Genomic DNA, 16269 nt, shown 5'->3' with positions numbered 1-16269 from the left:
CACCTGCTCCTCCACCGACCATACATACACGCTTGTGCTGACTCAGCAGCCGTCACCTTTTTCTTTAGCCTGCGGTTGTCCTTATCACCATCTAGTTCCGCCTATTCAGCTGTCCAGCCTACATTCCTGACTGCACATAGGAAATCAGGTACTTGCGCGGTGATCCCTCCGCTGTTTGTGCGATCATGATCATATATGAGCGTAGCTTAATTTTATAGATGAGAGCCACTATGGGGCTCTTGCATTGCCCAGGGGGCGCTGCGAAGGATGGATGGATGGATGTTATGAGCGTCCCCTTTGGAACGGGGCGGTGGCTTGCGCCACCAAGCTCTTGCTACTATGCTGCCTAATATCCTACCTAGGTTAACCCATGAGAAAAAAAAACACTATGAACTACCACGTCCAAATTTTCTGATACCCTATTGCGAACTGTGCTTTTGTACGTCTCCGTCCTTTGTCGTTTCCCTACTTTTCTTCCACCAATCCTCCAATCGCCTCTTACTGATGTCTATTGCGGACCTGTTTGCTTTTCCACTGCTCCCGCTGAACCCAAGGGCTTCAAGGAGGCCAGTGGTGCCTAAATCGACCGCTGGATAGATGTCTTCACATTCTAATAAAATATGCTCCGTCGTTTCCCTAGCTTTACCGCAGCAAGCACATGCTTCTTCTTCCTTCTTATATCTCGCTTTATACGTGCGTGTTCTAAGGCATCCCGATCTCGCTTCGAAAAGTAATGAGCTTCCCTTTGAGTTATCATAAATGGTTTCTTTCCTAATTTCGTTTTTTCCCCTTAAGTAGTTACTCATGGCAGGTTTCTTTTCCATTGCCGCCACCCATGAGATTAATTCAGCCTCTCTGACTTTCCGCTTGACCTTCTTTGTTGCTGTGTTGCCCACCCCACAGGCCGCATACTTGCTGGTAAGCTTCCTAGTTCTTTTCCTCCACTGTGAATCAATGTTTTGCCTGTACAGATACCTGAACACTCTCCCAGCCCATTTACTTTCCTCCATATTCCTCAGCCGTTCTTCATACTCAATTTTACTGCGAGCTTCCCTCACTTCAAAACTAGTCCAGCCCATATCCCCTTGCACAGCTTCATTTGTAGTCTTCCCGTGAGCGCCCAATGCGAGGCGACCCACTGACCTTTGGTTCCCGTCGAGTCCTGATTGTACCCCTGATTTAAAGCAAACAACCGCATTTGCAAAAGTAAGTCCTGGAACCATTACCCCTTTCCACATACCTCGGAGGACTTCGTACCTATTGTATCCCCATAGCGCTCTGTGCTTCATTATGGCTGCATTTCTCTTCCCCTTGACTGTTATGGTTTTTTCCTGTGTTTCCATATATCCGTTGCCTTCGTTTATCCATATACCAAGGTATTTATATTCTGTTACCCGAGGTATTTCTTGGCCCTGTATCTCCACTGTCTGTTCACTGTTTTCATTGAATACAATAACACCTGATTTTCTAACACTAAATTTCAAACCTAAATTGTTGCCTTCCTGTCCACAAATATTAGCCAGACGTTGCAAATCACTTTGGTTGTTTGCGAGCAACACAATGTCGTCTGCATAAAATAAACCTGGGAGTTGCTGCTCTATTACTGTACCTGCCTGTTTGTATGAGAGATTAAACCCGATATTACTTCCTTCTAGCGCCCTCTCCATCCTCACCATGTACATCATAAACAGCAGCGGGGATAAAGGGCACCCCTGCCTCAGTCCCTTGTTGATATGAACTTTCTCCGCGCTCCTCATCCCTTCCCATTCAACGCAAACAGTATTTTCTAGGTAAATCTCTCTCAAAAGCTGTATACAATCGTTACCTAAGCCTTCCCCTTCCAGAATATCCCACAAAATGCTGCGGTCTACGTTGTCGTATGCTCCTGTAATGTCCAAAAAGGCCACATACAACGGTCTGCTTTCTGCTTTTGATATTTCAATACACTGAGTAAGAACAAACAAGTTATCATCCAAACGCCTACCTATTCTAAAGCCATTCTGAAGCTCTCCCAAAATGTCATTATTTTCTGCCCATGCTTGAAGCTTTAATTTGATTGCCTGCATTGCTAGCCTGTATATTACCGATGTAATGGTCAACGGTCTATACGAGTGAATTCTGTCTTTCTCCCCCTTACCTTTATAAATTAAATTCATTCTACTTTGTCGCCAACTGTCTGGTATTCGTCTATCTTTTAAAGTTTTTTCAACTGCTTTCACGAGAGCTTCCTTACTTTTTGGTCCCAGTTCATTTATCAGCCTAACGGGAACCTCGTCTAGCCCTGTGGCTGTGCGCTTAGGAATTTTCTCTTCCGCTTTCTTCCAGTTTAAATTTGTAAGCACTAGCTCCTTTCCCCCTTGGGTCTCTTTCATGCTCTTTTTCTCTTCAAATACAACCTCGTCCTTGCCTTGGAAAGATTCGGCTGTTACTTTTTGGATGTAATTTATTGCTGCTTCTCCTTCCAGTCTGTTTTCATCTTCGTCTAGGATATGTTGTTGTATTGTTGTTGATTTCCTGCCTAATAATTTTATGTGATTCCAAAATATTCTAGGTGCGGCCTTCTTTTTCTCACGTATTTCTGACAACCAACTCTCACTTTCACCTTTTAATTTTGCTTGCACCAGTATTTGAACCATAGACTTTTTCTCCCGGTATATTTCCCATTTACCGGTTACTTCATCCTGTGGCAACTGCGCCTTCTTTGCCTGCCTGTGCTCTCGAGATGCTTTCTGTCTTTCGGCGATCGCTTCTCGTATCTCCTTGTTCCACCAGCTTTTCGGTTTCTTTTTTCCTTTCCATTGAACGTGTTGTTTCTCTTTCCGTATTTCTGTCGTTACTACACTTAGAAGCTCATCATATTCCCACCCCTTACTTGGCGACTTGCCAATTTCTTCCTCCACTCTAGTGACTATATTTGCTATTTGTTCAGCGTTCAAATTTGGGCTGGCCATTTTGCTTTCGTTGCTCTCTTTCCCAACTACATATCCCATTTTCAAAATGATGCGTTTATGGTCACTCCCTATGCTGCTAAACCCTTCCTCATCGATGACCATTTCTCTCAACTTATCCTGAATTCCTTCTGTCATCAGACAGTAATCAATGGTCGATTGCCGGTTTCCCACTTCCCACGTGATCTGTCCTTCACACTTAGGCCCTGTATTCACGATCACGAGGTTATGTTGCTCGCAAAGGTCTAGCATTAACTTCCCGTTATTGTCGGTATAGCCGTCTAAATCCTCTATGTGGGCATTCATGTCACCTAATAGGACTATCTCAGCACCATTCCCGAAACCCCTAATATCAGCGCTTATGCATTCTACTAATTCTTTATTCTTCTCTGTGCAATTTATTCCGGTCCACAAATACGTAACTCCAAGCCAAGTTTCTTTCCCACTCATTGTACCTGATAACCAAAGATGCTCTTGACATTGTGAATTTACTCTTTTCCATTTGGCTAAAAATGGTGCTAAAAAGCGCCCTCTGTCCTGAACTGGGTAGTACCAAGCTCGGTCGTCTGCTTCGGAAAGCACGTTTACAATATGGACCCGCCACTTTCGGTTTTGTTGTACCACGGCTTGCAGCGAATATTGGGCGCCGAAGATTTTTTCAGAGGTGGCACGCTGCGGAACGGAAATAAATTATGCAATGCCGAATACGTGTACGCCGTTCAAGAAATAAGCGGCGAAGTTTTAGCGCGGTGTCAGTCGCAAGTGAAGCGAGTCGCGTACGAAGTTGAACTTCAGGTAACGTTTGCACGCTGCTAGATTCAGGCGCACAAACGCGAGGAAATGTTTGCTATAAATGAATTCACAGCAGCGATAAGCAGACATCATGTGTACTGAACTGCTCGAGCGCACGATCGTACGCGCCGCGACAGCAGCGGTCTTTCGACATGCCGCGAAACGGCAGGCCTTTGTTGACTGCATGCCGCTAGACTTTGTTGACTGCATGCCGCTAGACAAGTAGTTATGCTGCACCGTAGTAGCGGCCATCTGTCCCTTTAGCAACTGATAAATAACTGATGCAATGCATATGAGGTCGCAGTAACGTACGTGCGAATCGCGCTGTAGCGCGAGCTCGTGCGCTGCTCGCTTGATGTAGCTTTTAATGACAGCGCTCGAACATCGATGTGCTGCAATCCTTGCTACCTTGCTGCGCTGCCTCAACGTGCTGGCTTGAGGTCAAGGATGAGCACATTTATCTCTCTATTATAACCTGTGCTGCTCGTAGTGGGTTAGTGAATTGTCACCGAATCAGCCCGACCATTTGTGCTCATTTGCACACACCTGGTGACTTCACCACTTCGCACCGGTCGAATTGTTAATTGTCGCTGTGGCCGGGTCTCGAATCGTGAATCACCAGCCATGCCTGCTGCTATGTCGGTCTGCCGTCGGGATTGTAGGTGCAAAATACCGAATTTTAGAACGCAGATAATCAAGCAAGCTTCAAGACAGGCGAAGCAGTCAGCATGGCGCAAAGTTTCGCTTACCCGCGCGACGAACTGCACTATCCAGCGCGCCCAACGCTCCGCTTCGTGAGGCCTTGAAAGAAAATGGTAGAATCTGATGTTGGGATTCAGGCCTTCTTGTTCATGGCAGCCCACGACGCAGAAGTAAGGACGGTGACGCTTTTTCGAGGCTGAGTTAGGTCTCTCCGGATCGGTGTCGCCGATTCCTTCAGCTTCCAGCATTACGTCTCACGGAGAGTCCGTTTTCTTTAAACTATAGACTACGGCGGGCTCGCATCCTGGTCAGCGTGGTCTGTGAGAAGTGGCGAGCTTTTTCGCACTCGCAACAGGGCAGAAAAAAGCGCGAATCAATGCAAAACTCAAGCTAGAAACGTGCTTCGCCACAGCCAGCGCTCAATACTACCCAAGCCGGTACTACCCAGATAATGTTTCGCGCGCCACCGCCAGGCGCCACTACTATACCTCAAACTCTAAATCAAACTCCAGCGCAAGACGCCCATAGGGGCCGGAGCGCGCGACGGTATTACTGTACAGTCAGTGTCGTGAGACAAAAGAGGAAAAGGCGCGGTAATTGTTTTCGCCGCGTGTTGCCTGAAAGAGCGTGCTCGCGCATTCTGCGAGCTGAGCTTCTGTGCGAGCCCGTTTCGGCCATTGCTCTTGCAGGCGGCCCTCGCACTGGTGGGGTGCGTTGCTTTTTTCCAGCGCAAGTATCGCTAAGAGTCATCGCACTAACCGCGTTTACGACGAACAGTCGTCGCATCCAGTAGTCGTGAGGCTTGCTATATCGGGACCGAATCTGGGCACGAGATCCGTATCGAAATTTGTCGCGAACGAGAGCGGTAACAAAAGAGGAGGCAGTTGCCGGCAGCACTGCACTGCGTGAACCCGCATGCGACTCGAAGGTCGGCCGCCGGTTCTCGCTCTTTGTTTGCCCCCGACAGCCTCCTCCTCGCGTGCTCTTTCGAGGGTCATCCGTCATCAACTGCGTGCGCCACCCAGGAGCGCGCATTATGTGGCCGCGTGTCGACACCGTTTGTGTGTCCGGCGCGCCCTGCTCTCTGGACACAACGACCTAGCGCGGTTCTCGGCGCCGTCTACTTTGTGCCTCTCTCTCGAGCAGACGGCGGTGATGAATGCTAGATTGTTTCATACAACAATGGTCTGGGCTGGGCGTCGCGCTTTAGCTGCGCCTTTTTTTTGACGGCGTACTCACGAGAAAAGCTAGTGCATGGTCGTGGGCATCCCTGCTTCGTTTCGGTATCGGGCGCGTATTGATGAAATGGAATGCCTGTGCACTCGAGACACGCAAAGTTATAGCAAGTAAAACGTTGCTGTATTATCTTGATATCTGATTATTGTGCAATTATGTTGTGTACATTTTTACCCGCTTTGTATGGCTGGCTGCCAGCATTTCTCATAACTCCAGGACATCCCTAGCTGTTTGCTCGCATTCCCCCCTCCTCTCTCTCTCTTCCTTAATCTTTTTTTTTATGCCAATTCTGATTTCTGTTTGCAGTGTGCAAGGAATGGTTGGTGCGAGAGGATGGCGTCCTGGCCTACCGGCTGCAGTCGCAAGAGAGTATGTCGCGATCTTGACCTCTTCCTCTGCCTGCCTTGATGAACAAGCGTGTTACTGTTTTCTGCTTCCCTTACATGTGATTGAAAAATGAGTAAACAGTGTTAATTTGTGCAAGTTTTGAATACAAGATCACGATCATCGCGGCTGAGTCGCCCACATCAAGATATCAGAGATTTTAGGTTAGGCGACGCAAGGCGTGCCCGAGCGTTGGAGGATGCAAGCCACCGGGCGTACAGATTAAGGCGAGCACAAAAGAGCGCGAGAGGCCTGCAACGGACTTGCGTCCTCCAACTCTCTAATGGCCAGGAGCACAACGTATTTGTCGGCCGCGCTCGATCCCCTCTTCTTGGTAGTCCTGTGTTTGCGCCTTGTCGGCGGAAAGCAGTAATAAGGAAAATGAGTCTGAGTGCCCGTGACATCTCGCAAAGTGCACACGTTAAATCGCTCTCGTGGCCGATCTAAGGAGGATACGGCATAGAAGAAGGCCAAGAACTGGAGATTTGCAAAAAATTCAAGGTTTTGGGGTGATGTCGGCGTTATTGCCATCATTGCCTTTTCTTTCCCTCGGATGCTATTTTGCGTTCGCATTTTTCAGAGACCTCGTTAAATCTCAACAGGAATCAAGAGGTTTCAAATCAAACCAAGAAAAATAAGTTGATTGTCTTCAACGAAATCACATAATTTGTTGCATTACAAATGTTTGTTAAATTGTGGTTTCTTACATCTTTCTTCAAGACTCCAAGATGCTATTGCCTTGCACAACTGTAATTGTTACAAGGAATACAGCACGGCCATGCTGCGACGGTGGCTGTTGTTTGTATGCAAAGATGGCAGCGATGTTCTCTGCAGTGAATTCTGCAGTTGATTTTAGGAGGTGCAAAAGAAAAATTCTAAGCCGAGTTGAATCGGTAAGCCATTCTTCCCGAATAGCAGGTCCTGTTGTGATCGAAGGCTTAGCAGGTGTAGCAATTAAGAATACGCGATAGAAGATGATGATACCACCTGGAATTCCCCCACTAGCTCTCTCTGACATGTCATGGATTTTGGCAGCTTCTTCGCGGGGCTAGATAACTGTTTATGAATAGCCAAATACTCCGAATAACAACTTTCTCTGGACAAATAGTGTCATACATAACCATTGAAAATACTATGAAATACTAGAAGTGATCACAGCCGTACTGTGGCGCCTGTGGTTCATGTGCAAAATCAAACACACACAAAAAAGAGAGAAACTTGAGGCTTCCTCGTGTCCGCTATTAAGCAGCCTTATTGTTCGAAAGAAATGCAAAATTGATTCTTTAAGTACTATTTTACGAAGTGTAAAGTGATGCAACTAGTGCTCCTTTTAAACGCACTGAGCTGTGAAAACAACGCGATCACAACATATGCAACAATGCATATTGCCGGGCTCTATTGATGGGGGGGGGGAGTGCGCTTTAAAGATTCCCAGGTGGCCAAAATTAATTCGGAGCCCCCACTTCGGCTTGTCTCATAATCATATCGTGGTTTTGACCCTAAAATCCCAGAACATATATTTTTTCTTAGTCTCTATTGATGGTGGTGGTGGTCAGCGGCCCCAATTTTTTTCGCTGCCTGGCAAATCTCAATAACTGTTCCGCCCATCTCCCAAAATGGAGTGTTCGGGTCACAGGAGTATGATGTCGCGATTGTGCGCACGTACGGCCAGAAACACACCGATGCCGATTGTCCCTCCCGCTATCCCGTCGAAACCGCTCCAAAAGGTCTTGAGGAGGACTAGTATGGTTTCCTTTCTGCACTTGCGTCCCGCGACGTCGCTCAACAGCTGCGCAGCGATTTCGAGCTGCGAACATGCGAACACTGATTGAATACCTCTAAGAATGCCACCCGCTGCACGTGTCCTCTTCGCATTGACGTTCCCTTCAAGTGGAACTTTCATCCTGCAGAAACGGTTTACTTGCTCGTTGTTCCGGCTACACTCTGTCAGGACATTTTACGTGCGTGCCACGAGGAACGATCTTCCGGACACCTCGGTTTCACGCGTACTTTGGCGAGGATCAAGCAGAAGTATACTACTGATGAAAACTTGCCAAAATCGTGAAACGCAACCTCAGAAGTTTCTACGATTGCCGAAGCCGCACCGTTCCACCCACAAGACCAGCCGGCCTCCGCCAGCTCGTACGCACTCTTTAAACAGGTCGGCACGAATTTACTGGGGCCGTTTCCCCAAGTCTTCAGCTGACCACCGCTGGATTCTTGTCGCCACCGAATACTTGATACTGCGAAACCCAAGCCGTTCGGCGAGGAATTGCTTCCGGTGTGGCCAACTTCATCATTAAAGACGTCGTGCTCCGCCACGTGCCCAAGCTGTCGTCATCACAGATCGTGGCACAGTGGTCACAGCACAGCTGCTCCGATCGAGACCCTGCTGCCCAGCGGTACCTCACAACACCGTACAGCTACTGCGCGCCACCCACGGTCAGTGGCCTAACAGAGCGATTCAACAAAACGATTGCAAATAGTCTTTCCAAACCGCCGGTTTTACCCCTTTTCCCCGCCACCACATGTTGCTCTACGTGGTGTTACTACCCACTGCCTCTATGAGAGCGTCATACGAGGGCGAATCAGAAAGTCTTTGCCCATATTTTTGCTTAGCCAAAACAAGGCATATACAGGCAATCACAAATGTACGTACTATTCTGCATACTTTACACTATTTTTCCACATAGTCCCCACGCCGGTTCAGACATTTGCCCCATCGCAGCACTAAATTCGAGATACTCCTGTGGTAGAATTCGTCCGGCTGACTGTCATGCATGTCCTGTTGTCATGCAAGTCTTCGCGGCCTTTTGCGAACTCACAACACCACCACCTCACACTTCTCAAAGCAAGACACCTTTCTCCATACGTGGACTGCATTTCCCTGTGCATTTCGACGACCGTTCCTCTCGTGCTCCATAGAAAACGAATCACACTTCGTTGCTCGTACGCCGTGGACGTGTGAAGCACAACCGCCATCTTCAACAACTGACAGACGGCTTGAAGGCAAAAGCCCAAGTGCCGGTGCATTAAAGGCGGACACGTGACGTACGCATCCCCCCTTAATTCGCTTGGTGTACTTCATTTAGTCATCCCTCTCAATCCCAAAGGTCGAGGGTGTGACTCCCACCTGAGGTCGTGAGTTCGAGTGTCTTAATTATCTCTTAATTAACTTAATTAACGTAGCGGCGTACACACAATGTGGCTTGGCCATAGAGTTTTTAAATAAATACCAATATGAAAATCTATGGGCTTGGCTGGTTCGACAACGTTAACAACGCATTGCATTTGTTGCACTGACTCCTCCTCGCTGCCGCGCACTGCGCCTGCCGCGCGTCGCGAGGAATGGCGGTTTGCATCCGCAAAGACGTGCGAATCTAAAAAACGTTGCGTGCGACAGCACGCGCTCACTGGGCTCACTCTTAGACGGGCAGACGCCATTTCTTACTTGGTTATTGACAGTTAGAATGTAGACATACAGTTGACTATAGTTAGACCGTATTCTAGTACACTCTATATTGGCAGCGTTTCAAAATGCTTCGATTGACGGATGTAGAGATCGCAGCAGAAATCGAGGCCAAACGAAGACGCTGCCGAGGTTGATCCCGCCAGCGCTGATGCCCTGCTCCCGACTTCAGCTGAGGCTGTAGCTGCTTTGGCCCTTCTACGCCGCTACAGGCCTATCGCTTGTGGATCTTTTAAAACTATGTTGAGGACTCCTTGTTTAAGCACGCGGCTGCCAAGAAGAAGCAGACTAAACTGTTTCAGAACTTTCGGCCAAATAAATAAATACTTTGTGTGAAGCTTTAAGTGAGTATTTACTGCACCACGGTGGGGCGCGATCGGGGATCGTTGTTCGGAGTGCGCGTTCAGTTGCGCCGCGCGTGATTGGCATAGACCGCGCCGACTTCGCGCGGCTGACGAAGTCGGCGCGGCCTGGGCCAATCCGCCTCTCTCACGGCGCGACGGCGCATGCGCCCTGCCCTAGCGGATTAGTCGCGAATCGTTTTGGAAGGGACGCGCGCGCGGCCGCGCCCAGAAAAAAAAAAAAGCTCTTGGACGCGGGCTGTTGCAAACGCTCGTGCCATGTACCGCATTGAAACCCTACTGGTAGCTCGACGTCGGTGCGGTGCCGAAAACGTGCGTAAGGGCCGATTTACGCTCGAGCCGCCCATCGCCGCAAGCCGCACCGCACGCGTGCGGTCGCACGAAAGATTGCAAGTATCAAACACTTGTGCACAAATTTCGGTTTACAATGTGTAAGGTATACACTGTGCACACAGTGTAGAGGGTAATTTGTGCACAAGTGCTGGATACGTGCAATTTTTCCCCCGACCGCACGCGTGCGGTGCGGCTTGCGGCGATGGGCGGCTCGAGCGTAAATCGGCCCTAAGACTGCAACTCCACTTTGAAACAAAAAAGTGCCAGGGCTTCATCCGGACTGCACCGTGAACCTTCAAAAAACATGTTGCTGACGAAGTCTTCTTGCAGCATCGGCCCACTGTTGCTGGTGGCGGCAGCACGTGCCTGACTTCATGTACTGTTTTCAGGCGTGGTAACAATTGGTCTACATGAGACCGCCAAGACGCTGACACCGACGATTGGGCGACTGTTGAGCACTGTGCCATTGAGAGCATTTGATCGTAATAGGCCGACAACGACGCAACCGACGGGCTTTCGTGTTGACAGCACCGACAAAATCAGCGTGACGACCGTGATAGCTTGACCGAACTCTATGTGATCAGCCGTCGAACCCACAACACGATAGCTGCAGCTCATTCACTTGTAAATATAATTATTCGCGCTCAATATGCGTCGACATGCCTTCGAACTTGAAATGCACGAGCTTCAGTCCTCTCAAGCCGTGCACATGAAGTTTGGGTTAGGCCTGACCCCGTCAAGTTCATGCACCAGCTACCGATGGAGCTGGAGTTAAAAATTAAGCAGTCAGGACGAAGAAAACCGCTCTTATAGTTAGGTTGCGGCCCTATAGCGATTTGATAACTACTCTTCACTTCGCACGGCACGTACACAATAAGCAGCAAGCTTACTGTGCACCTTACCTGAACGCTGCTAGTCGCATTCCCTTAGATGGTGGGTCTGTGTGTGCGTTGTTACGCTGACATTTTTTAATTCCAAAGAAGCATTGTTTACCTCTGTGTCAAACAGGAAAGGAGAGACAGTGCATTCGATACAGCAGCATAAACTCGCTCAGTTGCCAACGGTGTCAGCGATGGCATTCACCTTTTTGCAAGATAACTAGACGGCATATAGTGGGGACTTATGCCGAGCACAGTTGTCTCTGTAAGTATGATGAAGTTAAACAAAAGCGAGAATCAGTAGTAACAACCCGTAATATGCATGTGTCTGGATCACAGTTGCAGTTGTTTAAGGGACTCGGCCGCTCATACAGACTCGATTGTATGTTTTGCTACGTTTTGAGATTATTTCACATCAGCGATGCGCTGTTTCTACAATAACCGAAGCCAACAGCGATATGAAGCTGCAGAGGTAAACAAATGCACTGCTTTGGCAAATCCCACATGGAAGGCTGTGATCGAAGGCTTCTTGAATATGCCAAATGTGTAGTGAATGTGTAAAAGGAATAGAAAAAGCGATGTGCAATCACAGACATCAGCGACAACCAACTCGAGGCAGCCATGTCGGCAGATGTAACTCAGCGTGCCTTTTTCGGCAGCGCTGTTACCACAACAGCACACTTGGGCATGTTCACCCACTATACTCGATGGGTGAATGACATGCTGCCCTGGAGAAACCATTAATAATTAATCACGATCCACGAACCGCACAACCGACGCACACTCAACAAGGGTGCAGGTACACAAATCAACCGGCGAAATTCCCGACACCCTTCCAAAACGTTTCCAGCGGCGTGAGTCAGAGGGCAGCACAGGAACATAAAAGAGGCGGATTGCACGTCGTGCAACCAAACACGCGCTCTGAACAGCGATTGTATCCCACGAGAGGTTCATTTGAGGGATTGCCAGCTGTTTGTGTACAGGCACGAGTAAGAGCAGGTGCGAGAGAAAAAATCTGGGGGCTATTGCTCCTTGAATATATGACTCTGCCTAGGCACTACGTGGGCGGTTTCTTAGTGCGTGTTGTATGTGCTTGTCCCTAGGCGAGCTGGCATTGCGGAGTGGGGTCGAGTTTGTTTACACCAAGATGCTGGCTGCTGGCGCGGTAAAATAGGAGAAACAGCAAGCACTGATGCCCGATTTATTGACTGCTGGGCCTCTACTACGACTACTGCGCCCCCGGAAAAATCAGTGATGTTTTTCTGAAGCTAGAGCATCATGAGTAGCAAGAAAGGTTTAATCTGGCATAACTGACTCAGCACCAGTGCCACAGGCACGAGAAAGTCTTGTCTAATGTTGCAGAAGTCGCGGGGCGCTGTAGTGCTGAACTTAGCGTCACAAGTTGGTGGTTGGACGTAAATATATTTATTCAATCGTGTTATTTACTAATTGTAACGACGTGTCATTATTTCGCATAATTGGCAGTGCCTCCAGGACACCAAAGCTAGAGCCCAGACTGGTCTGTGGGTTGGGGCTCGCCGAGGCCTGCATGTGCCAGGATGTATAAGATCGGCTGTCTGCTATCGCAGACAGCCCATTTTTTATGCAAACACACCCTGGCATGCTTCGGCCTCTGCGGCCCCAACGCATGGGCTGCCCTGCTTCTAGCTTTGACCCCCTGCTACTCCTTGGGTACCCTGGAGATCCTGCGCCGTCTGCATTATTATAACCTCATGTGTTCTCGTAAGGCTTCCATTTGCCCGTTACATGTGCCCTCCTGGAGCAGGGCTTGTAAAAAATGCAATCTATTGTTGCGATGAAAAAAGCGGCCTGCGTCTTATACAACACCAGTCAGAACCTTGCCCTTTCAGACACAGTGGTCACCAAATGGGGCGTCCATGCTCACTGCCTCACCACGCAGGCAACCAACATCGAAGCGGAAGCAAACTCGACCCCACTCCACAATGCCGGCATCTCTAGGGGACAAACGCATACAAAATGCGCTAAGAAACCTCCTCCGTATTGCCTAGGCAGAATCATATATTCAAAGAGCAAAAGCCCCTAGCTTTTCTCTCTCCCACCTGCTCTTACTTGCGCCTGCGCTCGCACGGATGGTGATCACTCAAATGAATGTCTCACAGAGATCCCCTATCGTACCCTTGGTTCATTGATTGATTTGCAGAAGTTTTTTACAAGTTTTTACGTGTTTTAATATATTGAATTCTGGCTATATTGAACTGTTTCACGATCACTGCGCTGTTCGATATATCGAGGTTCGATTGTAGTTTGCCAGGGATGTCACATCCGTCGTCTGTCTTGACTGTCCACCATGTTGGCTTGTATGCCGCTCCGCTGTGTGTTCACTATTGGCATAGTCGCCACTCGTTTATGGTCCTAGGAACTGTGCAGTGACAAAAGTTAGAATCCCAGAATTTTACCCTTCGTGCATGCACAACGTGCTTGGGGGGCCAAAGCGGGCTTGCTATTGACACTTTTCGCCGAGCAGTTTGTTCTATAGAGAAACGAGATGGTACTTTTCGGCGGCATCCCGCACATTGCCTCAGCGAGAGTGCACGAATACAAAACCATTACCGCTTCCACCTTGCTTCTGTGCGATCAGCTGTCGGAAATGCAACAGAGTTTTTGCTAACATCTTGTGCTCCAACCATGCCGGATTGAATTGAGAGGTACGGCTTTCTTTGAGGATACAAAAATTTGCTCATCCGCCAATGTTGTATCGCAAACCTTCAAAGAAAGTGTTTCAGCCCCGGCACATCGGCAAGAATGAGTACCGCTCGTTAAAAAATAAAAAAGGTGGTAGTGCCCCTTCCCATCGTAGTACATTTCATGCACAGTATCTACACAGATCTACCCCAACTGGCACAAAATCTTACGCCCACTTTGTCACCAATGTGTCAGTAAGTGGATGGGCACACACTTGAATATATGTGCACCATATATGCACGATAAATGACGGACTATACCAATAGCGCACGAATGGTCGAAGCTGAATGTTTCGTGATGGTCCACAAGAGTAAGCAAGTTACTAGTCATAATACATCTTTGCTACAAGGTATTATATTGTACAAAATGGCTACGTTTCAAGCCTTGTGCATAACAAGAACAAATCTATTGAAACTGAGCACACCCACAAATGACTAGGCAGAAATAATCAGATAGTGACCACACCAAGGAAATTTAGCGAGTCACAAGTGCGACAAGCCGCTACTTCAAAATATTTGCCAAACACAGAACTAAGAGCAAAAGCCACTAATCCTGAGTCAATTCATGAGCGGAAAGTATGGATAGCTTGGAATACATATTTAGCCCTGCTTTTAGAACAAGCACCATATATGCTACTCGCGCCATTTGGACATAGCTTAGTCAGCTTCCAAAGCGCTTTTGCATGTTCTCTGAAGCTGTGGCCAAAGCTTCATGTCGCCCACCCAGTCACTGTCTGCAATATCTTCTGAAACAGAGGTTTGCTAAGCCACACTGGCGTCATACACACCCATTGTAAACGTGGAGGCAATGGAGACAGTTGAGGCATGCAATGGACACGTCACCACGTAATCAAACATGGCAGCGCCCATGGATTCGCCGCGAAAAGGGTCAATAAAGACAAGGTGGGAATGTGTGATTGCCATCGATCTGTGTCGGTGCGGATGTGACTTCAGACCCCCAGATGCTGCCATCCACGGCGTACGTGGATATCATTATAATCTATCTGTATAATTATAATCTGTCTGTGAGCAATGTCGCTATGCAACAAATTCAATGCAACAACAAATCGCTCTAGGCTCGCAATTATTTTCAATGAGGAACAGATCAGTGAAGCGCCTGCCTATCTCATTACCGTCTTCAGCGAAATCAGTAAAAACTATAATTATAGTTCCTTCGCATGCGACAGTGAAAACTTTCTTGCCTCATTACTTTTCGAGTTGCTCCATTCACAGATGGATCCATATGTTTGTCACACAGGTTCAACCGTGCGTGCACATTTTCATTCTTTTACTGAGGTTTTTTAGTGCATGAAAAGGGACGCGAGACAGTGGCAAGACGCGGACACAGCACTAACTTCCAACAATTGTTTTATTCCACGAAGCGGTACACATAGATAGCTAGTTTGGGGAGCACTTGTGTCAGCGCGCCTTCAATCGATCTTTCAAAAAAAGAATTAGATTTTTTAAACGTGACACAGAGGGTGGCCTGATGGAGATGACATTTTAATCTTGCAATTACAAAAAAATTTTTTTTTTGGTTATGCATGGTCATTTTTTTATCTTCGATATCATCTTAACTTTCCATTACACATGTCTCGTTGCTGTCTCATTTGATTAAAAATCAGTACATATGTGCATGCGTACGGTGGTATCTGTTACCTATATATATGTGTACCGTTTCGTGGAATAAAACAATTGTTGGAAGTTAGTGCTGTGTCCGCGTCTTGCCACTGTCTCGCGTCCCTTTTTGTGCGCTAAAAAACCTCAGTTATGGAATACCAACATGCCCTAACCTATGCTCTTTCATTCTTTTGTGTGTGTGAAACACAAGTCAGGTATTCACCACTTTCTGTAAGTTTGGGTTTTCTAGTTGGCAAGTGCTCTCAGTCCGTACGGTGAATATTTTGTTTCATTGCCCACAAGCAGTCCCAAAAATTTAGGCATATGGCAATCTGTGCGTAAACCGGCCTCTGTTTGGGCATATCTGCAGCGGCTACACGTAAGCCAATTGATCCAAATGAGCTTCGGTTTAACGTCTGATGTCTTTACACGAGCAGAAAATTGCCACATTGGTTTTGATTCGTCGTCAACGGCAGCACAAAAGACAAAGAAAGCAAGACGTTTAGAAATACTGCTCTCGCACAGTGCCGCTCGCGCCGTGTTCATCGTCTCACTTTTTTCTTTTCTTTCTTTCATCACTTGCGCTGCATGCCTCCAACCGTGAATCCATTGCTTAAATCAGAAAATGAGTCATTTGCACCTTGCAAATGATTCTGATTTATCCTAATTTTCAGGTCTAGCCACAAGCACTTACTTTATTCTGACAGCACTGTTCGTTTGCGCTGCCCTGTTAACACTTTTGGCAAACGGTGCAGACCTAGTTCTGCGTAGTTTGCTTTCTTGGCAGTGTTACTTTTTGGGTGACAACCCGAAATTACGCAG

General features: G+C 47.7%; 1 protein-coding gene across 3 annotated transcripts in view; it reads left to right on the top strand.

Moving 5' to 3' along the window:
• Positions 1-16269, top strand: part of LOC135904518 (coiled-coil domain-containing protein 50) — a 111394-nt gene that overhangs the window by 58091 nt on the left and 37034 nt on the right. For all 3 annotated transcript variants that reach the window (XM_065435319.1, XM_065435322.1, XM_065435321.1), the window contains exon 2: positions 5985-6047. In XM_065435319.1, coding sequence (XP_065291391.1) covers positions 5985-6047 — 63 coding nt within the window. The remainder of the gene's footprint in view (positions 1-5984; positions 6048-16269) is intronic.

This window comes from Dermacentor albipictus, chromosome 2 (assembly GCF_038994185.2).
Source record: "Dermacentor albipictus isolate Rhodes 1998 colony chromosome 2, USDA_Dalb.pri_finalv2, whole genome shotgun sequence".
In the NCBI taxonomy this organism is placed as follows: Eukaryota; Metazoa; Arthropoda; class Arachnida; order Ixodida; family Ixodidae; genus Dermacentor; species Dermacentor albipictus.
This window is presented reverse-complemented; position numbering and strand designations above follow the sequence as displayed.